The 24500-nt window shown below is 38.8% G+C and overlaps 1 protein-coding gene across 1 annotated transcript in view; it reads left to right on the top strand.

Moving 5' to 3' along the window:
* The window catches only part of LOC102235548 (golgin subfamily A member 6-like protein 22), a 26381-nt gene extending 1881 nt beyond the window's left edge, over positions 1-24500 (top strand). The window contains exons 3-11 of the mRNA XM_023324604.1: positions 5267-6812; positions 9028-10906; positions 20398-20501; positions 21492-21585; positions 21727-21865; positions 21976-22097; positions 22187-22386; positions 22520-22575; positions 23485-24500. Coding sequence (XP_023180372.1) covers positions 5267-6812; positions 9028-10906; positions 20398-20501; positions 21492-21585; positions 21727-21865; positions 21976-22097; positions 22187-22386; positions 22520-22565 — 4130 coding nt within the window. The 3' untranslated portion in view covers positions 22566-22575; positions 23485-24500. The remainder of the gene's footprint in view (positions 1-5266; positions 6813-9027; positions 10907-20397; positions 20502-21491; positions 21586-21726; positions 21866-21975; positions 22098-22186; positions 22387-22519; positions 22576-23484) is intronic.

Below are 24500 nucleotides of genomic sequence, written 5' to 3'. Positions count from 1 at the left end.
TGTATAATAATGTTATCAAGCATAATATCTCAATCAGAACACTTCATAGTGGCCATTGTGTGATTATAAATGTAACAGAGAAAATATTGTCGGGAGATTTACAAACTTTTATAGCTCTTTGTTGAGTGTGTTCAGTAATAGTTCGCACTTTTAGAGGCTACTTTCCTTTTAGCTTCCCCCCTTTTAGTCCACACAAACAACTGGGACGCCTCCAATTAAAAACGTAGAGCTAAAGAGCCAGGGGAGACAGTAACGAGGTGACCGCACTTTTATTTTGAAGGTAGAACACCCCACTTCCGGGTTCGCATCGCTTTCCCTGCGCACCTTGACTTCAGAGACGCTCGAGCTGAGACTGGCTGCGGGGCGGAGGGAGTGTCCGCTGCTGGGTGGAGGTGTAGCAGCATGCTGACGTCTTCATACTGTGGATGACTTGAAAGAAGACAAACAAAAAATACAGTCAAACAACAGCGCTTACGGAAAACAGAGGAACAATTTCGTCCCTTAACTCCATCCTGCGTTGAATTGTATGACCGCGTGAAGACACGAGGTAAAGCAAACTTTGTTATTCTGAATCATGTAGTGATGCCTTGTTGAATGAGCAATGCCCCACTGACAGGTGCGCACCTTTGGTTGTATTTGGCTTAAATCCGGTTGTATTGACTGTGTTTTTGAGGTTCCACTCAGCTGACTCGATTGAATGAAAGTTAAATAGATTTTTCTCACGTTTTGGAGGACACCGCTGGTTCAACGACTGTCAGTTCATTAGTTTTAATTAGTAACTTATAAGCAACCTGTAATAAGACAGCAACAATGGCTATTTAGTAACTTAATGCAAACCGTAACCTAAACGAGTCCTAAACAAAGTGCACTTTGGGCTCTCACACAGAAACGTAAACATGGAAAACTAAAACAGCTTGGGCACCACAGCCTTGGCAGGATGACAGCCACTGAAGACAAACAAAGATAAAGCAATGTAAAGGCCTGCCAGCAAGAGAGGCAGCTGCAGAGGGCTTTCCACTGAGAAATCCATTAAATCAACTCTACAGCAGCTTTATCTGTCTGACGGTGTTTGTTGCCTAGGAATTCAAGTGTAAGGAAAATTAATGAGGTGGGAGAAACAAACAGGGCACATTATTCTTATTTATCCCCAGTGTGTGATGTGCACAGCTTTATCCCAGGCTGATCCCATTACACAATGTTATGCACACCCATAGTTGTAGCAACTTAAAGCATAATACGACAAGCAGGAACTCCCTCACTGCACATGCACACTATTGTTTGGGATCAAAACAGCCCGGGTAATCCAGAGCATTTTTTTTGCAGATGTTACAAAGTGGCAACGTGAAGCTAACGTGGATTTACCGGTTTGTGCAAAACGTCCTACAGGCCCGACCAGATGCTGGGTACAATGCGCTGTGGTATTTAGTGTAACAGATTTGGAAACGGCACTGTTATCACTTTCACATGGCGTTCTTCAAATCTGATCCTTTCCGAAGCGCTCCAGTGTCAATCGCAGGGCGGTTGGTGTACCATGTCAGTACTCCCGGTTCTGTGTGAGAAGTAGACGTTCTGTGTTTTGTACAGTAAGGTTCGAGTTATGACTCATACGGCCTGCTTGCTCCAGCCTCTGACAGTCACTCTTGTGTAACGACTTTGAATCTCTTTGAGTCTTATGAGGAAAAGTCAACCAACCTCACCAGTTATCAAAAACGACTTGCCTTTTCTTATCAATAAGATTCAGTTGATCTAAAGATATATACAGTATATACCTTACAGTAACAAATATGATGCAGAATATTAATAAACTGATGTTTACCCGGTGCTGGAGACATACAGTATATTGAATCTGAATCACAATGTCAGCATATGCAACAGTGGATTCCTTGGATGCAGTATGTTATTAGCTTCAATATTTCAAGTGCAATACCGTATTAATACTAAGACAATCAAAGGGAATTTCTCTACCACTATCTCATATAGTGGTAGAGATATACCAGGTTCAACTGGTTGCTATTCTAAAAGCTCATGAAAGTAAAGAATAAAATAGTTAATTGTTATTGACATGTATGACATCTTTTCTCTACAGCCTTCTTCGGGCTTTATTTTATTTTATTTGTTGTTGTTTTTTTTTTACTTTGTCTGAGTTAAGGTCATTTCACATCTTTTATTCTTTATCAGTAGACACCTGAATATTTTGGGTGAAAGCTGGCTGGACTTTAGAACTTTTCATGACTTCGTCTATTCATAACTTCTTCAGGAGTTACGTTTCTTCAGTTACATCTGAAGAAAAGTAACTCCCGATCATGGTGGTGCCTCCACCATATTTCACTATGTGTCCCTATGGGCATAATGTTCTGCTTGGTTTCCAATAATTATCTAAGCACTATGTGTTCAGACACTCTGTACCCGTAGTACTTCCGGTGAAACTTGTTATTTAATAGCCGTTGCAGAGCTACAATCTTGACATGGTGGTCATTGTTTTAAACATGTCCATTGTTTGGGAACAAAGTCTTGTTCTTTCTTTCTTCCTCTCGTTCTGTGACATTCAGAAGTCAAACTCAGAAAACAAACCAGACAATCATTGAGGACTGGATTTTTGGACAATGTGGGAGTCCTTCCGAAGGTCTTCCTCTTCGACAACAGGGGATCGCACAGATGTGACTAAAATGTTTTTTTGAACTTAAACACTGTCTGCAAAGTTCACGTTTGCATACTGAATACAAGCATTTGATTATAATAATTATCATTAAACCTAATGGGGCGTATTTATGAATTATTCTGACTGAAGGAAAGAGTCCTACGCAGCTGCAAGTGGCTTTATGAACAGAATGCTACAACAGCAGCTTGGAAAGACAAGAAAACAAAATAATGAGAGACTAGCATCATGTTATTAGAATGACGCATAATGTTGGGTGAAGTAAGGATTTCATTTAATTAAAATGTTAATTAGATAAGTGATATGGGCTTGTTTTTAATCCCGATATTTTGTTGTATTTGTTAATGATAAATAGCATAGCAACACAAATATTGTTCTAGAAGAGCAACTTTTACCAAACAAGCTACATCATGATAACAGTTGCATCACATCGATACATTTTATCAGCAAACACACAATAATTGCCTTTAATCATATTTTAAAATATATATAAATATTTTTGATGCACTCAGAGTACCAAAAGAGGAAAATAAGTAACTCCAACAACAAATTTTCGGCACTTACAAACATCATCAATTAGTGTTTTGTGTCATCAAGATGAATTCAAATTATTATCACAATAAAAAACATATATGACAATAAATTATATGACAATTTTAGTTCTGTATTTTTTGGTCAACTAAGTGAGTTGAAGAGTATTTTGACAAGAAAAAATTTAAGTATCAGGTCTGGTTCCCTCCAAACTGGTGTCTGTTTCTATTTTTTTCCCAAAGCATGATATGTAAAAATGGAAAAACTGAAGAACTGCTTTCTTTTTCCATTAATAGCTAATTTAATATGTCTGGATATAAACTGAGTCTCTACCAAACACAATTTTTCTATCGTAATGCATAACACAATGTTATCAGTTGATAAAAAGATTGCTACTCATCTTCCTGTTTAGAGTAAATAAACATTTTATAGTACCTGCGTATTTACTATATATAGAGTGTGATTATGTGATTAGCACAGGAACACAACACAGAGTAAATTACACATTATGATTTCAAACAGAAGACATAATTCTGAGTGTGACCGAATTACCAGTCTTTAAAAGCTGCTTGCAGCAATCAGTGATGGATCACAGTTTATCTATCAGGTATTTTTGATGGACGTTTCCAGTAATGAGGGTTTTTTTTTTTTTTTTGCTTTGAGAAAAACTAAAAAGCTTATTGAAACCTAAATAGCATCCAAATTGAAAACGAGATTAGCGTGGGACGTAGGCCCTGACAGTTGAGTGTTTGCTCAGAGTGATTGATGTGTTTCACTTTATCCCTTCGGTAGAAATGTGCTTTTAAAAAAATCCAGACAGACCAGCCTCGTCCTGTCCTCTTAGTTGCAACATAACCTGCTGGTTTTGTTTTAACTGAGTATAATAAAGATTTTCATTGTAATCCATTGCCCCATGCTGTTTGAATTTTTTCACGTTATAACCACAAACTCCAATCTGTTTTATTTGGATGTTATTTGATTTGATCAACACAAAGTAGAGCAAAACGGTGAAGTGAAAGGTGAATGATTTTCCATAACAGAACTTTGAAAAGTATGTTGTGCATTTGCATTCCATGTATGTATTTGTATGCAGGGCATAGGTTTTCGTGGTGACAAAGTTGGTATCCTGTTGCCTTTCAGCAAGAACATTCTAGGTTCAAATCCTGGCCAGTGGACGTTCTGCGTGGAGTTTGCATGTTCTTCTGTTGCATGTATGGGTTCTCCCATAGTCCAAAAACATGCATGTTTGGTTAATTGGTCTCTCCAAACTGCCCTTACATCTGAGTGTATGCATTCTTGTGGATGTGCATATATTTTGTAATGGACTGGTGACCAGTCTAGACTGTACAGTGCCTATCCCTGCGAAGGTTAAAGGAAGATAATGGCTAGACATATACAAATCCATACTGGATGCATACCTGTTTGAGTGAATAAATAGACTACCAGGAAACCTAGCAGACAAATCAGGGTTGAAGTTGAGGAGAATTTGAAAGCAGAGCTAATATGTAAAGCGATATGCCAAGCTTTGAACATCCCACAGGGCACTGCTCAATCCATCACTCAAAAATAGAAAGAGCCAGCATATCAAGAAATAGTTGTCCACCTAAGCTGATAGACTGGGGAATAATCAAAGAAAGAAGTAAACAGAATCTGGAGGGGGCTGCAAGCCATTTTGCGTGTTTGTCTATCAACAGACTTAACACCGCACATCATCCTTTAATCATCAATCCACTACTTAAACATGGTGGTGTCCCCATCATGATGTGGGGAGGGTTAAGGTTAGAGAGAAGGTAGCTGGTCAAACTTCTTAGGAAGATGGATGGCGATAAATACAAGGTAGTCCTGAATATTGATACCACACTTTTCAGATTTTTATTTGTAAAACATTTTGAAAACTATGCATAATATCCCTTTCACTTCACATTTACACACTAATTTACATTGGTAATCACATAGAACCACAATAAAATACATAAAAAATTATAGTTGTCTGGTAACAAAATACAGAAAAGGTGTGAATATTCTCAGAAGCCACTGTGGATTGCTGAAAGTTAACTCTTCTTTCTCTTTTTTTGTCAGGTACATCAACTATGGATACGACTATTGAGGCCGCCCAGAGCGGAGACCTGCCTACAAAGCCATCTCTGCCTCCCAAACCCAGTTTCACTCCCAAACCATTCTCTCTGCAAAAAAATAGGACAATTCGCTCCATCAAAGCTCCAAAGACTGTTTCCAAAACCGCTCCTACACCTACGTCAGAAACAAGTCAGACCAAAAACTTAGAGACAAAAAGTTCCCCGACCACCACTGTAACTACCCCTACTAAAAAACTGCCTCAACCCATCAGTTCTCCAGAAACCGCTCTCAAAACCGCTCCTACAGCTAAGCCAGAAACAAGTCAGACCAAAAAATCAGAGACAAAAAGTCCCTTGACCACTACCTTGACCATCCCTACTGAGGAACTGTCTCAGCCTATCAGTTCTTCAGAGACTGCTCCCAAAACTGCTCCTACACTTAAGTCTGAAACAAATCAGATAAAAAAAACAGAAACAATAACTCCCACAACCACCAAAGTGAGCATCCCTACTGAGGAACTGTCTCAGCCTATCAGTTCTCCAGAGACTGCTCTCAAAACTGCTCCTACAGCTGTGCCAGAAACAAGTCAGACCAAAAAATCAGAGACAAGAAGTCCCCAGACCACTGCTGTGACCTTCCCTACAGAGGAACTGTCTCAACCCATCAGTTCTTTAGAGACTGTTCCCAAAACAGCCCCTACACTTAAGTCTGAAACAAATCAGATTGAACAATCAGAGACAGAAAATCCTACTGCTGTGACCATCCCTGCTAAAAAACTGCCTCAACCCACTTCAGCCTCAGGTACCAAACCACAGCCTGCAAGTGTGCTGCCTAAATCTCAACCAGAAGCATCGAAAACAAGTGAAGCACTTCAACAGATTGAGAACCGTCTTGGTTCTGAGACAGCTGCTCTGGATCCAGCCACCGAAACAACTCCAACTAAAGAGGAACCCAAGTCAGAACCGGCGCAGAAGGACACCATCCAAACAAACCACAAACCACCCACCATTGCTGTTGCTAGCTCAGAGCAGAAAGATGGAGAGGAGAAGCAAAGTGACACTCCAGTTTCTGTCAGCCAAAATATGGAAGAGTCAAGCAGCAACGGTTCCTCCACAAACGATTCATTTTACCAGCGGGGAAGCGTAAGGAAGCGTCTGCCTAAGACGCTCACCTCAAAGTTTGAGTCAGGCGGGATCCCTTTGCCCCGTCAGTCTTTCAGGGCCATTCCCAAACCCATCACCAAAGACGAATCCAATAAACCAGAATCTTCTGACACGCAGCATGTTCACGCAACACCAGAGCCTGCGATCAAAGAGAGTGATACTGATCCAGTGGATTTTACCAGCGGGAACAGCATTAAGAAGAGAATCAGTCTCCTGTTTGACTCTGTGTCAAAGACGGAGGTCACGACCAAGAGAGAGGAGCCAGAAATAACAAATGGGATCGGAGGTGTGAAGGAGCAGATCAAAAACTGGGCGTCAGAAACCGTTCCAGAGGATCAGAAGGCCGAGACGAGTCCTCAGGCTGCAGACGGAGTTTGCTCCAAGGGGTGAGTGAGACCTTCAGCTCTCTCTTCACTGGGTTTGGGTGCAAGACCAGACATGAAATACCTCCTACTGGTGCAATCAAGCAAGACGTTTATGTCAAAGTGTTGACATAGTCAGAGCAATCAGCTGTCATTAGTCGCACTAGAAACATCATATTTGATTAATGACTGTCATTTAAAATCATAAATCAGTCTGAGTTCAACCCACTTAATAGAATCAGTCATATAAAAATATTTTGACTTTAATCTCTCATTTTTGTCAGTTAGCTTTTAGTCAAGCATTATTGCAGGAGGAAAAGGCAAACTGTTGTCTGTCACTGGTTTTCTTAGGAAATCTAAAGTGTAGCATAGAGGTAACTGTGAAAGCTGTTTGAGTTTTCTTTTTTCATTTTGTTACTGTGAACACTGAGAGGAGAGCGCAAGTCTGGAACTGTTTTGACTGGAGAGTTTCAGAAGTTCTCCTTTTTCAGCTGGGATGTGTCAAGACATTACAAAGGGTGTATTCACCATATACTGCAGCTCTCCTTCATTTCATTTCTTTGTTTATGTTAGCAGACAAGATAATTTTTTTTACATACATAGAGAAAAAAGGGGGAAACAATTGCTCAAAGGGAGTTGGATAAAGTGAAACTTTTATCCTCTGTATCCCCAGTGTGTCCCAGTTTCTCTCCTTAGTTTCCTAATGTTGGATAGGAACCATCTAATATCTAATCTAATCAAATCAAACGCTGCAAGTCAGGTCGTCGCACCTCCAAATTAAACTTTGAGTCCACACAAAGAAGAAGCATGAAAAAAGCTGCATTGAAGTTTTTTTAATATGCCCCCTCTTTCAGCTAGATTAGTGTATTTACTTATATTTTCTAATAATCAATATTCTCAGCTGTTATCCTAAATTATATCTGCAGCATATTGTTTGACTTGTTAACATTAATCACACAAAATAGAGTTTAATGAGTTCTTTATTATAATCATTTCTTTTTGACTGTAAACCGAGGTCGAAGTGAAATATCTTAAAAAGAAATAGCATAGTTTTTCAGGTGACTCACTTTCCTCATGGCAGCTTCCTTCACTGTAACTCTTGAGCCTTTCATGGTGTGATACTGGGCTATTTTTCTTTAGCTTCCTGCATTCTTCTAAAGTTTCGAGTGAACCAGGAATAACTTGTTCAGTTTCCTGTAACTGCTCTGGGACATTCAAAGATGTTTTGCATTGCTTTTCAGTCACATAGCATGACATGAAAGCTTTCAGACACAGCTAATACAGTTCCAGTCTATCTATCTATCTATCTATCTATCTATCTATCTATCTATCTATCTATCTATCTATCTATCTATCTATCTATCTATCTATCTATCTGTCTATCTGTCTGTCTGTCTGTCTGTCTGTCTGTCTGTCTGTCTGTCTGTCTGTCTGTCCGTCCGTCCGTCCGTCCGTCCGTCCGTCCGTCCGTCCGTCCGTCCGTCCGTCCGTCCGTCCGTCCGTCCGTACGTACGTACGTACGTACGTACGTACGTACGTACGTACGTACGTACGTACGTACATACATACATACATACATACATACATACATACATACATACATACATACATACATACATACATACATACATACATACATACATACATACATACATACATACATACATACATACATACATACATACATACATACATACATCCATAGACCTTTCCAAAGGTCACCATGTGTGGAACATTGAACCACCAGGTCTTAGTAGTGTGAGATTTTATTTTACAAGAGGCACAGCTTACACATTATGTATGCCGATTTTAAATCAATACATATATGCTGACTTGGGTCACACACAATATACGGTAAAGTAAAATAAAACAGATTTCAGAAGGGCACTTTTTTTGTTTAAAAGAAACAGGGCAGGTGGTCTAGTAATTCCTAGTTTCTACCTTTCATCTTGGATTTTGTCTGTCCATTGTTGATGTGAATCTCCAACCAGCCTGTTTGCACTATAAGCTGATTAATATTGGCTGTCACATCACTGGACATAAATGCTATCCCTCCAATTTCCGACCTCTTTTTCTTAATTGTCTTCACCGTAGTTTTGTGTGGTTAAGAGGTGCATCATGGTCCAAAATGGTGCTTTATTGTTTGCGAATGTGTTTAGAATGGTGACAGAATGGGATTTGTGAATCACTGTACTTATTAACACACACTAAATGCCAATGATTCATGTCTCTTCGGCAGGTTGACACCGGAAACACCAAGAGTGGAAGTTCCTGCAGTGGAAGAGACACCCACCCAGCCAGTGGACTCACGTTCAACAGTATCCTCATCCACAGGGAGTCAAATTGAACCACCAAAGGAGGAACCATTCAAAGATAAACCCTTAGAGAATGCAACAGAGACTACAGCAGAGACTGACAAATCAAAGGAAGATGATGTCCAGGTGCAGAGCAACCACATGGCTGCTGCTGATGAGAAAAACTTGGCCGAACTGAAGAGGAAGAAGATGAAGAATCGTCGCTCTGTACGCTTCGGAACTGTGGTGGCAGATGACGGTACACCTCCAGTGGTGCTGGGCCCGGAGCCTGAATCCAGTGAAGATGAAAAACAAGAAGAGAATGCTGAGGTTGAAAGCAAGGGAAAAGGGGAGGACAGCGTTTCGATGCCCGTCTACAAAAGAGTCGGCATACTCCAGAGGAAGGACGACGAGACCCAAAGTCAAGAAACTCTGAAGCACCAGCAGAAGGAGGAGGAGAGTGAACATCCAAGATCTAAGATGGAAGAAGAGTTAAAACAAATAAAAGATGAAGAAGCAAGGGAGAAAGAGAAGGCAAGAGAGGATGAATTGGAGAGAAAACGGTTAGAGGAAGAAAGAAGAGAAATAGAAAGACTTAGAGAACAGGTTGAAAAAGAAAGGCAAATGGAGCTGCTGAGACAAAAACAGGTAGAGGAGGAAAGAGAGAGGGAAAGAGTGAGGCTGGAGGAAGAGCAGAGGAAAGAGGCAAGAATGAGGGAAGAAAGAGAGAGACAGTGGCAGAAAGATGAGGAGGAACGACTGAAATTGGAAGAAGAAAAAAGACAGAAGGAAAAAGAGGAGAGAAAAAGAAGAGAACTTGAGGAGCAAAGACAGAAGGAGCTGAAAGATGAAGAGGAAAGACTAAAATTGGAAGAAGATCAAAGACAGAAGCAAAAGGAGGAGAGAAGAAAATATGAGCAAAGATTGATGGAGCTGGAGAGGATGAGAAAGGAAGAAGAGGAGAAACTCAGACAAGAAGAGCTGGAAAAAGAAAAGTTAAGACAGGAGCTGGAGAGGGAGCAAGTCAGAAGGCAGGAAGAGAAGGAGAGGCTGAGACAGGAGGATGAGGAGAGAAAAAGGAGAGAGCTGGAGAGGAAGATGCAGCAAGATAAAGAGAAAGAGGAGGAGAGGCTGAGACAGGAGGATGAGGAGAGAAAAAGGAGAGAGCTGGAGAGGAAGATGCAGCAAGAAAAAGAGAAAGAGGAGGAGAGGAAGAGAAAAGAGGAAATAAAGTTACAGGTGGAGAAAGAAAGGGCAGAAGAGCTGAAGAAAAAGATGGAAGAGAGTCAACCAAGAACAGAGAATGACAAAAGAGAGGAAAAGCTAATCAATTTTGATGCAGAAGAGCCTCCAGCTTCCCCCTCTTCACACGTCTCAAAGAACACAGAGGGCCTCAGCGATGTCGTTTATGATGACTTCTCGATCCAGAACCCTGTGCTCGACGTAGACTTTGATGACTTTTCTGTCAAACCCAGGAGACGGACTTTCCAGCCTAGGCGGGAAACTGCTCCCATCAGCAGCGACTGGAGAGTTGAACCTTTGAGGAAAGACAACCTACTGGTGTCCTTCAACAGCGAACCTCAAGAAACTCAGCAAGAAAACGAACCAAAGCAACCAGAAACACTGTTGGCTCCCACCCCAGCCCCAGAGAGCCCAGAGGAAGACAAGGTTAAGAGGTTGTTGGCAGAGTTTGGTGTGAAGGAAGAGGCAGATGAAGAGGCAGAGAACCCGGTGGCAGACCAGCCTGTAGAGATGAAGGAGGAGCAGGAGATGGAGAATGGGGCAGAAATGAAAGACAAGGGTGAAGAAAAGGACAACAAAGAGGTAAATAGAAAGTTCGATCTCATTTAAATCCCTGGCATATTAATTTGTACAACCAGGTCCAGGAAAATTCACACACAGACACTCACATTTTGTTGATCTGCTTATAGACAGTAGTCATACTTGCAGGCAGTGCATAAATTTGTTGTTACCCCTGGTAACTATTTGCAAAAACCCTTAAGTTTTGCTTTTACTGCAAGAACATAATATCGCACTGAAAAATTTTGAAAATCTTATTTTTAAATAAGTTTTTAAATATTGTTTAACTTGTAGCACAATGGTTGGTGTCCCTAACAATCCTTTTTACTAAGGCTCTTCTTATACGCACTCTACTTTTTATTTAGTTTTCTGGTATGTGATGGGGCACTATTAATTCTCATTTATTTTTACTACTGGTACAGTGGTATCTTGGGGGGGTCAGCAAGTCTCCATAGTAACCATTACACACCATCTACATCCCATCCAACAGTAATAGACAGATGTATGGGAGGTAGAAGGCATTTATTTATCATACCATATCAAAAGTAAACATGTAAAGATTACTCGTCTCTGCTAGAACTTATGGTGGAACCATTTGCTTTGACCAGATGAGAAGGCGATGAAGCATCTCAATCACTCCAGATGGGTTGGTGGTGCCCTCTGCCATACAATTATATGACCCAAATCCAGACACAGGGTATGTTGAAGAGACGATATGATAGGAAAGGACCCTGGACTCTTGATGATCCAAAAACAGTGACCATAGATCCATAGACTAAAGTGTCGTTCTAATGGCAAAGATGGATAACATAAGGCATTAACAGCATGGGTATTAATAGCTGTGCCACTGAGGATTTTGTACAAAACAATTATTGCTAAAAACTAGATTTTGTTTTTCTCACTGAGCGCATAAACTCAGATCAAAGACTTAATTTGTTTCTTTTTGAGCTTATGTAACTCCAGTAAAAAAATCAGCTTATTTCAAGGCCTATGCATTGTTAGAAAGGGTGCCTACAAATGTGTTTGTGTATAAATCTATGCATATGATCTCTATATGCAGGGTGTTTATATCCAGTGCATAATCTTAGTTTTATCTCTTTAAGTGTGTTCGATTTAATTTTCATCAATAGCTCTTTTGTTTCCCAGTTCAAAGCAGTAATTTCCAAATGCACAGAAACAGCCTAGAGCTCTTGAACAAATGGAGAGTCGCCTCACATCTGTTTAACCTCTAGAAAAGATCATCCTATAGATTTAAGATCTGTCAAGCAGTATCAGCTTTTCTTAAACTTCCACAAAACTGCTGCAGAATCTAAAAAACGTTCCCGGCCTACACCATGATTAATCGTTCAATTATGAAGAGAGGGCGAGGTTGAAAGCAGAGATCGGAGTGAGCGAGCAGATGTGGTTGTTTCACCACTGAATTATGTCTTTCTGTCAGTGACACACACCTTTACCTGCTCAAACACTGCCATTCCTGTAGCGCAAGAATAAATACTTGTTATACTTGCTTGAGAGTGATGGAGCTAAAGAACCTGTAACATCCGAGGCATGTGCCTGTTTGTACTTTTTAAGGTTAAGTTCAGGGATCAGAACTAGTCATGCTCTATGGTTTTGGTAAGTCTCTAGGAACTGAATACAGATAAGTGGAATTTACCCTGAGGAGACGAGTTTGTGTCAAAGTGTAAGTGTGACTGAAAATGGAAGCTGTGTGGCAAGAAATTGTATCTTTTCTGTAGACTTTGTTTTTGTAAATGGAAAATATGATGGGAGTCAAAGTTGGGTGGGAATTTCAGTACTTCAAATAATTGTGAGTCATTACTGAGTATCTACAGACTCTTGAAAGTGAACTCACACCCATGAAAAAACAATAATGTATTTAAAACGAAACCGTTTTTTTTTACATACAGGCATATTCAGTAAATAAAAATGTTACTGAAAAGTTTCCTTCATTTGAGTAACTCCATCACTAAGTGAAACACACATTTTATGTGTTCAAATGACGTTCAAACTCAGATGTCAAACATTAAATGAACTTCCTGCTATTCACACTGACCGATGTTTTCAAGCCTTTATTTCTGGTAAATATAGGGATTTACATGGAATATTTCATCAGACCAATAAAAAAGCATTTTAATACTGAAATGTATGACTAATTAAAAGTATGTTTAACATCTGCAAGATTACTTGCAAAGGTACTTTTAATCTTAACAAACGAGACTCATCGAAATGAGGCTCAGAAATGTTTGAAAATGTTATATTTGCAATTCAACTGAAAAGTTGGCAATTCAAAAATGAAACAGACGAAATCTGCAGGAATTTCTAACAAGTATTCTTCTTCAGATGAAACCATGAAATCATAAATTGTACCAAATACCAGTGAGTTTTTTAGCATCACAGTGAGTCCTAACATATTTCAAAATGCAAAATCCACATAATTAAAGGGTGTGCACATTTATGCAATAATTGTTTTCCTTTTGGCAATTCGTTTTAGTTGACTTGTACAAGATAAGTGTTCCTATCTTACAAAAACCCATAATTTAGCAGGAGTGAAGACACTTTTAGGAGCCAATCTATGTTTCTGCAAAAATTGGATTGTTGTTCCTTTTGTTACATTTACTTAATGAATTAGTAGAAGAATGAAATGAAAATAAATAAAATCACCATGTGTGATATTTCAGATGAAAATGTAGTCTATTGGATATAGCTTTCCTGTTTATCTTTGTCTCTTTTTTCTTGTTTTTTTCTCTTAAAATATGTTAAATTTGTAGATATTTGTCCCACAGGTGTGATTTTGATCTTCTCATTTACTTCCTTTCACATGAAGTGAGCATACACAACTGTTTATGTCTCCCAATACTGATTGTTATACGATTTCAGAACTGAATTAATCTCCCAGAAGTGTTAGCGCATGTGAAATATGCTGCTGAGCCAGCTCAGTAGTTAGCAGCTAATAACATTTAGATTGATTGTAATGTAGTAAGCAGGCATCATATTACCACGGCTGAGAGCCTGATTGGAAATAGATCAGCTCAAACCATTTACTACACTATTAAACACATCATTACATGGGATGCATGATGAAAAATGTTTGGTATTTTCCCAAAGTAAAATAAGTTTGTGTTGCTAAGATGAATGGAAAATTTGTCTTTTCTATTCAGATATGAACCATAATGTACTTGTCTAATATTTCTCTCTCAGCAAATAAGCATATGTCAGTTTTTCAACAAGAAAATATTACTTGTTAATCTGCAAACACAGCTTATTTAATTAACAACCTAACTTCAGCCATGCCAACAAACACATGACTGTTGAAATCTGTTGAGCCTGAACCAGGAAGTTTTCCTCCTTTTAGAAGTAAAAATGTTTACATCCTGTTTTTCTGTTACTGATGTCTGTCTTATCCAAAACTCTTTTATGCTGGAGATCAGTCAGTTGAAAATGGAGATTATTTTTGATAACTGTGACCAATCAGAAGTTAATTTTTTTTCATAGCCAATAAACCGTAACTGAAATAAAATTTGTCTGGATCCACAAATGGAGCTCAGCATGTGGCTAAGTAGGGAATATCAGATAAGAAAAAGTTTTAGCATAAAGCTAAAGTTTATATAGGTTGCATTTTGTAAGTGTGCAAATAGAAAATGTAATAGTTACAAATACCTTTGATCACTCTTTTTCTTGAAAAAGAGCAGGCAGCAACTTGAATCAGTTGCAGTTGTGTATTAGCAAACAGTTGTAAGTATTGCGGTATGCCAAGGCTTCAGAAACATTCAGCTCTTTCAGCTCAATAGAAGCTTTTAATAGGATGCAAGTTTTTTCGGGCTGTAAGGAATTTAAAGTAATTCAGTGCTTCCCCTGCCCCACCCATTGCTGCACACTACCAGTCAGCTGGAAAAATAATCCCCTGCATAGCTCTTCTCACAGGCTAAAATTCAGTATTCAGTATTCAAAATTTATTCCAAATTTTGCTTAAGCTTATATGCTAGAATAAAAATAACAATGAACAAAAGTCTCCGATAACAATATTTCAACCATAAATAGCAGGGTAAATAATTTAGCAAACTGTTCTAAATTAAAATAAATATATTATTTTGTATTTATGTTTAAAATGGTAGTATTTTGACTTCAGGTTATTGTGTCTCCTGCAAAGTTGTAGGTAATAAGGCAACATCAGAGGGACTGAAATGAGCCAATCAAGAGAGATTACTTTAGCACCTGTTTGCACATGCAACATATTTGCAGAAGTGATGAAACACCAAACCCAGGAGCCCTGAACTGTGTGTCATTGTGTCACTGCTTTAATAAACAAACTATAAAACACCTAATTTACATGTCCACCATCACTGTGCATTGCATATATCCACCTGTATAGAGCCTTTGACTGAGTTGCTTTGGTCATCTCACGCAATTATTGTTTCCCCCACAGAGTGGCGCCACTGCACTTGGAAATTATACTTCCTTCTTCTGGGCCACATAGATTCTGACATATTTTCTATTATTCTGCAGTGCTTTGCATTCTAAGAACTTAACTGCGTGACTTAAAATACAAGGATGAATCCTTTTTATGCTGCAGTATTAAACTCTGGACAACAATATAGAGAAGTTAGTTTGTAGCAGACTGGGTAATATTAATTTTACTAGGCAAACAGATGGTATGCAGCCAACCGTGCATCCTTATTCAGGGTAATGACATAAAGACAGGTAGATAGACAGATAGCTGGATTTTATGATAAGAAGGTGTTGTGTGTTCTCATTTGGATTTGTATAACAAGGGAGCATGTCAGAATGACCATACATGGTGTTCCTTCATGCTCTCATTCTCTCCGTCCGTCTCCCTTCACAATCTCTCCAACCCTCCTTTCAGACAAGAGGATGGGCTTGTGTGCAAACATAAAACTCCACCGGGCTGCTGTCCATTCTTTCACCAACTCAGCTTTCACTCCAGCTTTCTGTTCTCTTTCCCTCTCACAAAGACCCGGTTCATTCGCTGGCTGCATTTACCTACAGGAAGAGAGCCCTGAAGGGAGGTGCAGAGAGCACCTCAGCACACCTACTTTTTGTTTATTTCCCTGCCGGATTTCTCACGCCCTAGTGCAAAGCCTTGTTCTTACTTTTCTTTGAAACCGTTGAGCTCTGCTGGAGATAAGGGGATCGTCTACTGCTCGTTACTTGGCCTTGGATTGTTGGAGTAGTGGATATTTGCCATGTTGCCTTTTGGGACAATTATACTTCCAACAATTCTTGTTTTAGATGAAGAGAGAAAGAGGATAATTTGTCATATCTACTTTTTTTAACCTCCAAAGTTACAACAAATGGAAGTGTATGATGCAAACGTATTCTAGTCTCTTTTAAATTCATTACGGTTTGGCGTAATGCATTTAGGATGCCATAGCTGTTACAGGGAACAAAAGAACAGGAAACGTCAGGGACTGAGTCAAATTTTCTTTACTTCCAGCTCACTTTGTGTCTGGACGTTTGCACAAAATATGGATGAAAAGATGGGCTTAATCTTCAACCATGGAGACTTCCTGTCATTCTGAACTATCTGCAAGACCTTTTCATCTTCAACTAAATTGAGAATTATTTTTTTCTGGTGACCCCATTGCCATGGTGACCCTGTTGGTTTTGTGAGCAACCATGCAGTACTTGGGAGGAAAGCTGTCAGCAGCCCAGCTGCAGGTGGCCGGCTGGATGGGCAGCATTCGTCGGTCCCTGCAAGGAGCTCTGGAGCTGGTGTGGGGCCCCTCAGATGAGAGGCAGAAGGTGGAAGAAGAGGAGGATGTTGATGATAAAGAAGAAGAGGAAGGTGGAGATGGAGGGGGAAGGTTTCAGAGAGCCATGTCGCCCCTTCGTAGCTTCGCCAGACGTAGCCGGCATTCCCTGCGACGCTTCTCCACCAGAAGTCGGCAGTCTTTTCAGAAGAGAGCCACTGAAACCCGCTCCGTAAGAAAGAATATCAAAAATTGTTCAAACCTGCATTAGATATTTTACAAACAGGCATTTATTTCCTGGCTGTTTTCATTCATGTTGGATACAGACAGGAGTCTTTTAAATCCTTAGTTAATCAGTGATGTTCAACAGCACATTTCGCTCACTCTTATTCTTCGTCAATGAAACCCCCACTTCTGTGTTAAAAAACAATCATGCAAATCCATATAGGGCGGCTACAGTTTGTTTCAGGAAGGACTCAGCTATCTGATGAAGTTGTCTGAATGTGGTATTTTATCGGTCTGCGTGTGTTATACCCTTTCTGCTTCTATGTCGTGTGCATCACAGATAAAGCTGAGGTCAAAGACACAGCGTGACGACCTCTGACGTCTTTATCAGATGGGATTTTTATTGCTTTGCACATCTGCCTCATGTTGCTTAAACTCATTTAGTTTCGTTCACTGGTTATTTTCTCCTCCGTGTCATGTGAATACAGTACCTCGCAAAAGTAAGCATACCTCGAAACCTTTTTAATATTAATTTCTTGTTAGGACCATAAACCTTTAGTGTTTTTTATTAGCATTTATATAATAAAGTAACACAAAGGTACATAAATGTGAAATGGAAGGAAAGTGACACATAGTTTTGGATCTTTTTGCAAACTAAAACCACATTTGTGTTCTGCCGTCCTGAATGTATCTTTAGCAGGACTCCTATTCACTGTAATTACAGCTACAAGTATGTACAAGTAGGTTGTGCCAGCTTTGGAAAACATAGAGACTGACATTTTTGCTCATTCTTCTTTGCAAAGTAACTCAAGCTCAGTCAGACTTGATGTAGAGCTTCGGAGAACATCAGTTTTTTTCGTCTGGTCACAAATGGTTTTAGATCTGGACTTTGACTGTACCATTCTGACTATGAATATGATTTTACCTATTCTAAACCACACCATTTTAGCACTGGCTGAATGTTTGGGGTTGTTTCTAACAAGACACACATAACATTGTACGAGGTCTGGTGTCATCTGGTTTCATCTAACCAAATCACCATCTTCCACATGTTTGTTGCAGCCTTTACGTGGCACATTTTCAAACAACTTGAAGACTGTATTATTTTCCTTGTGCTTTATGGTAGTCCCAACACATAAAATCCTAAATGAAATACTCTGAAGTCGGTGGCTGTAACATGACAAACTGAAAAAGTTCAAGAAGTGTCAATATGTCTGCGAGGCACCAGTCACTTTTAATAAAATTGGCAGACTGAAGATGTCTGGTTATAATGTTGAGGCCAGGTTTTTTTCCACTCAGGTTGCTTGTGTTTGTGACACTTATGTCCTGTTCATCTTCTCCGCTTAGCTCCAACTAGCATCTCATGCATTCTATTGAGTGCAACAACAAATTGATGCAAGTAAAGTGTATAGACACAGACTTTGCCCAGACTTGCATCCCTCCTCTGCCAGTCTCATTAGCACATACTGTCACACATAGAGGGAGCTTTTAGCTTATGCGATCGCTGTGTCTACACTTGTTCAGCTGTTCTTGAGGTGGTAGAACATCTCAGGGAACGAAGGCAAACATATTGTACAAGGAAATGATTTCTGCCTGTATTTAGATAATAGTAGATAAAGCCACAACAGCATTTATTGTTAATCTGTAGGGGGAAAAAAATTCTCTGGTACATAGTGTTTACTGTGTTCATTTGCAGAACTAATGGTCTATAATTACTTCAAGGAAAAGATTAATTATTTGATATTTCAACCATTGCATAGCAATGCAACATGACGGATTTAATTAAAAAGTTGCATTCTAAATACTTGCTTAATAAGGATTTTCTGCGTGAAAAACTTCATTTGTGTGAAGTATTTCCTCTAAGCGCCTACTGTATCTGCAATAGACAGCACTCAAAGTAATCTCTGTTTGGGGAATCAGGGAGAAGTTCTCATGGATTTCACAAAAAAAAAACTACCTCTACTAAAAACAATGCATATAATGGCATGACAAGGCTACAGTCCTGTTTTTCAAAATTAGTAAAATGTTGTTAACAGCTTTGTTTCTTTTTTGACTTCACTAAGACCCTCTTCCTGACTCTGGTTGTTTCTAGTTAGCACCTGGAGGAGTGTGAGAAGACAGAGGAGATTATCTGTTTCATATCTCATATACATTAGTCATTTGTTGTGTCTTTGATCTAAGAAAATAAGGTTAAAAATCTAAAATGGCCTTAAATCAGTTACACACCACAGGTTAGATTGGCTGCTCACAATGTCCTCGCATAATCTTTCAAAAAACTTGAACTCTCTTATTGTGTAAAACAACAAGTATTGATAATATTTGCTTTGTGTGCCAGTGGAGGCCAGCATATAGAGTGTTTATGGAAATATGTGTGTCACTGGATGCCAAATTTGTTTTTGACTATAAATGTTTTTTATATTGTTTATGTCACGTTTTGTGACATTATTCTGCTGAAGTTAAAGTAAATATCTTAGCTATTTTTAAGCATAAACTGATTATTTGCAGAGGGTTAAAAGTGAAATAAAACAAATATCCACTTGGCATTGCTAAAGAGCAAATTGCAGAAAAATGTAAATCCCTTACAGGACTCTGATTCTCAGTTGTACAAACTTGTCTTCCTAGCTGGTGAGCCAGATTTTACCTTCCATGAACAACTGGTGTTCCTGAAAAAAAAAGGTTTTCCTTCTTTACTTTAGGAGCCTTTCTTATGATTCGGCAGGAGCTACGTTAAATGTTAGGTTAACCACTTGATGCCTTGCTAGGATGAACACAGGTTACATTACATTACAGCCCGTCCTCCTGTGTACAGCCTCTCTGATCCTGTTTGCTGCATCTGAACGCAGGCTGTGGTTATAGGAAAATCACCAAAAGCCTATTCATTCATGCTGTTATGCAGCTAGATAACAGGCTTTGTGCAAATTAACCTGCCCCGTGAGCCCTGAGCAATAAACTGACCCATGAAGACGATGACGTGAGCGCTGGTGTTTACTCGAGTGTTGCTTTGTATCCAGGTGACGGTTTCAGGAAAAACAAAAAGTGGGATGTGCCGCTTGACAGGCCATGAGGTGAGCTTAGAGGAATGCTTGCAGAGAAGTACACAGAGTAGCTTTGGTTTGGTGTGTGGGTGTGTGCGTGTGTGCACCCGTGCATTCCAGCATGAGGGCGTGACATCACAAGTGTGTGTATGTGTGGATTAGGCGTGTGTGGCTGTGAGTGCTCTTGCTCTTGGTGTTTATTGGGGACAGCTCAGACTCTGTGACCAGCTCATTAAAAGACGTATGCTTGGCTGATCCTTAGTCTTCTTCTCTCCCCATGTAGTTAGTGCTGTTGGGTCAGCACACAGTACATTTCCCCCTGCCTTCGTTCCCCAGAAAAAAAACTGCTAAAATTTACAGAGCATAGAGGAGCTTTTTCTGTAGAGCATAGGTAGAGTTAAATTAGAAGATATCTGCACTTTGTTACAACAATATGCCATGGTTGAGCTTCCCCATCTTCTCTGCTGCCTACCATACTAAAAGTATCTCTTGAGTTATATTTGGTTCTGTAACATCGTGTCATTAAATTTCTGTCTCCATTTCCCAGCCACAGGTTAACAGCTACATCACAAATGATGAGGACAAACTCATTCGGACTTTGTTGCACAATGAGCAGGATGGGATTTCTGAACAAACGTCCGGCCCTGACAGGTAGATAAATAAGTTTTATTCTAAAATAAAATCATTTGTCAAATAGAATAGAATATACTTCATTTATCCCCAAAGGTAAATTGTTTATTAGTTGACAAGCTACTCCATCCAAGTTCTTATATATATATATATACACTGTATATATATATGAGACACTAAACTGTCTTCCACTGTTATGGAGGCTTAGTATTAATTCGCTCCCTTGTGATTAATTGAACACATCATTCCTTTAAGATTTTTGCTTGATAGAACAAAAGGAAATGCAAAAAATAAATTAACAAATAAATATGTTAGACATAGAAAGTTTATCTGTATTGATCAATTGAAATACAAGGTAATTTAAAGGACTTTACAGAAAAATAAGCAGCAAAAATAAATTAAATATTGTGAAACGAATTCATTTATTAAAAGAATAATAGTAAACCTTAAACATCGCATTAAAAAGAAACAGAAAAATCCTAATCAAAAGCAAACAAATATTTCTAATATGTGAAATGAATAGATAAAATAATAGTGGACTGTTTTGATAAGCCTGCAATAAGCAGCAGTTTTCAGTGCTGGTTTAAAGGAGGCAGCCCTGAAGCTAAAAGTGGATGCTAAAAATTAGGTTTAATTCTAGACTATAGATATGTCTGGTGTAGCTTTTAGCCTCATTGGGTGTAGTTGAGTCCTGGCCTCTATGTTTAATATAGTAATTTTGGCGGCAAAATCAATTACGTCTGTATTTTCTACAATGGACTGGAGGAAATTTGATCACTGATAATATGAACGCACACATTTTTCAAACCTTTTTTCAGTTATCGGTATTCCTGATCAGGTATTGACATGAGATCTTTACCTTTTACGAATGCAGCCTGAGGGTTGTGATGTGTTCATAAACCTGACTGGAAATAACATTGAAAGACTTTTTTTTTTCTATGAAAAGTTGTACAAAAAGTTGCCAGAAATATTTGTGTACATTCAACCCTAAAGAGCTTTTATTCTTTTCAGTCCAACTCCTGTCCCTGACCCAGACCCTGATGCCTCTGAAGATCTGGATGATACCGATTCTCAAAGAGAGTTGGATTTAGATGCAGTCTGTGAGGTCGGTAAAAAAAATAATTCTAAATCTCTCTGCCATAAAGGATTTTCTTCTGCAACATACACCTTGAAGTTAGGAAAATAATGTCTTCTTTGTGTGAAATTACACCAGTATTTACTCATGTGTTTTTGTTGCTCTCCACAGAACTCTGCCCCTCTGCTTGACAACAGCTCACAAAAATCAAAAGCAGTTTTAGGAAGGAGGCTAACACGAACACGTCCATCTCGCTCTCTCAGATTAATGTCGGCTGAAGCTGCCAGAGTACAATCGAGTGTCTATAATGGTAATGGTTATTACATTATATCTCCTAATAGTTTGTCTTACACAAAAACTGTGATTTACTAGAAGTTTTGTTTCTCTACAGGGTTTGATTGATCTGTTCTTTGTTCTTAGATGAAAAAGACAATCAGTCAGACTCAGTAGAGGAACCACCTAAATCAAAGCCAGTTTATTCTTCTCCGCCATCTATTCAGAAGGTTCCCATGTTTCCAGGACTGAGCCCCGCAGATCTACTTGTAAGTTAACTAAAAATGTTTTCAGTTTTTTCCCTTCTTTATCAAGGCATAGACCCATACCATTATGTAAAATATGCTCAATATTTCAGATTGGACTAAAAAAGAAAACCGGTGGCGTGGCAGCTGAAGCAGAAGAGGGATCAGCAGAAGACAGAGGAGAACAAGAGACCGAAAGTCAAAATAAGAAAGTCGCTCCATCTCCATCAGAGGTCTCAGGATCTCCTCGCGTGGCGGCTCATCTCGTAGGAGCTACACGAGTGCTGCCCCCTGCAGTCAGTAAAGACGGAGGGTAAGCTCCGAGAATGACAAAAAATTTTAAAGAGGTCCACGTCTTGAAAATGAATAAACATTTGGAGAAACTGATTGAAACGCTCATTCTGTGCTATCAGCAATGTCTCATCTTTTTTGTCTCATCTTCTTAGGCTTTGGCCTAAGAAGCGGATGACTCAGCAGAATGGTGAAACTTAACCAGACATAAGTAAGTTTACTTTCACTCATCATAGACAAGAGTCACATTAATTTTTTACTTTAAAATGAACAGTTAAATTATACATACAGGCTCAAATAAATCCATACACCCTGTCAATTTTTAGGCAAATGTCCCATCAGTGCTAGCACATCAATCATGCTCTAATTTTTCTTTTTTTTTTAAGAAGCAACGACCTAGCAGCTTTTGATTAGATGTTAGATAAAACTGGACTGGGATTTATTGTGTGATTTTTGTGAAATTAAAACACAGTACATACATACATACAAAAATATAAATGTAAAAATAGTTTTAATTTGTGTTTTGGATTAGTTTTTTGTTTTTTTTTGTTGGAACCCCGCTTTGTTATCAATGTTGAAACATCTAGTTGCTTACATGAAGTAAAGAAAAAAATGGCAGGTATTTATCCTTTTTTATTTTTTCACCCTCTTTATAAAATAATACATATGGCAGCAAGACAAGCCCACAGCATGATGCCGCTTCCACTATGCTAAAGAATTAGTGCAGTGCTTTGTGGTTTGGACGGCTAGCTTGAGCTTTGTCCCTCCAAAACCAGTCTCAATGTGCGTTAAAAATAATTGTCTGACTGGAAATCCTTGTTGTGTCCATGTTTCTGACATCCGACTCGAACTGAAATCCTCCGTTAAAAAATATTACGATGATGAGGAACAACCCAGTAACCACCGAGCCTATGTTGATGAGAGGAAATTCAAATGAAATTTAGACTTTAAAAAAAATCCCTTGTACCCATAACATTTCAAATAAATCATGAAAAGATGAAAATAGAGACATAATTATTGTTATTGTTTTTAGATTTGTGGGACATTTCAAGGTTTCAGTTGCATTTGAAGTCCACAGTTCTCATAGAAAATAGCAACCAATGTATTTTGTTTTCTTTAGGAGACACAACTTTCACACTCTTCAGCGGGAATTGGATCATTTCAGCTCCTTGCTGATGGCAGATATAATGATGATTGCTCCATTCTGCACTTTGAGTGCCTTACTTTGGATCTTTCCTGAGAGAAAAGAAATTGTGCTTTTTTTCTGGACACAGAGGCAACATTGACCTTTTGTATGTTATAAATGGAATATGGTGCCATGGCTGTGCGCAGAGGCTGTTGAATGTTACTGCCAAGTAAATATTTCTCCAAGCACAGACTCTGAGAGCTCTGTGGATGTTTGAGTGTACTTTAGTGCAAAGCCATTCTGTGTCTTAATCTGTGAATGTGAAATCCATCATAGAGGCACTACACCTCATCAGAATACTGATTATGCTTATTACAATAAGGCACTTTTCAGTCTTTTTACCTAATCTAACATGTACCACTAACTCTCTTTACAGGAAATCTACTACTAAATCCAATGCTTTAACTGTTACGGACCCCCTCAGAAGACGTGCAGGTCCAGACATAAATCCTTACACTTACTATAAACATCCTCACACAACATAGATACTAAGACACAAATGGCAAAAGCATAGAAATGTACAGAATCACTAAGTGGATGTGTGTTTTTAGTTTAAGTTGCACAGATTATTTTTATATCCTATCACAATTCTTCTCAAGGAAAGTTTGAAGCACTTTAACAAAATATTACCATATTTGCACCCATGCAATAGAATTTGAGCAATAGCGAAATCATGTTTGAATTTATTTTTGCAGAGAATTTAGTTTTTCTTGTGTTTTGTTACAACATTGTCAGTTTCACATTCTGTAGTTCTATTTCTTTCTCTGGGGACAATAACAGATTCAGGAAGTGTGTATGTTATATGTGTATGTATGTGTTCAGGATTGTAAAACTTAGAAAACCATGTGCCTTTTTTTACTACTGGAAAATTGTGACCATTTTGGTCTTCATAGTGTATGTTCAATGGAAAATTGAGGGAACTTTAATAAAAGTTTTTCTTTTCTATGAAA

This window comes from Xiphophorus maculatus, chromosome 20 (genome assembly GCF_002775205.1).
Source record: "Xiphophorus maculatus strain JP 163 A chromosome 20, X_maculatus-5.0-male, whole genome shotgun sequence".
Taxonomy (NCBI): domain Eukaryota; kingdom Metazoa; phylum Chordata; class Actinopteri; order Cyprinodontiformes; family Poeciliidae; genus Xiphophorus; species Xiphophorus maculatus.
The sequence above is the reverse complement of the archived record's forward strand: the minus strand, read 5'-3'. Positions and strand labels throughout refer to the sequence as shown.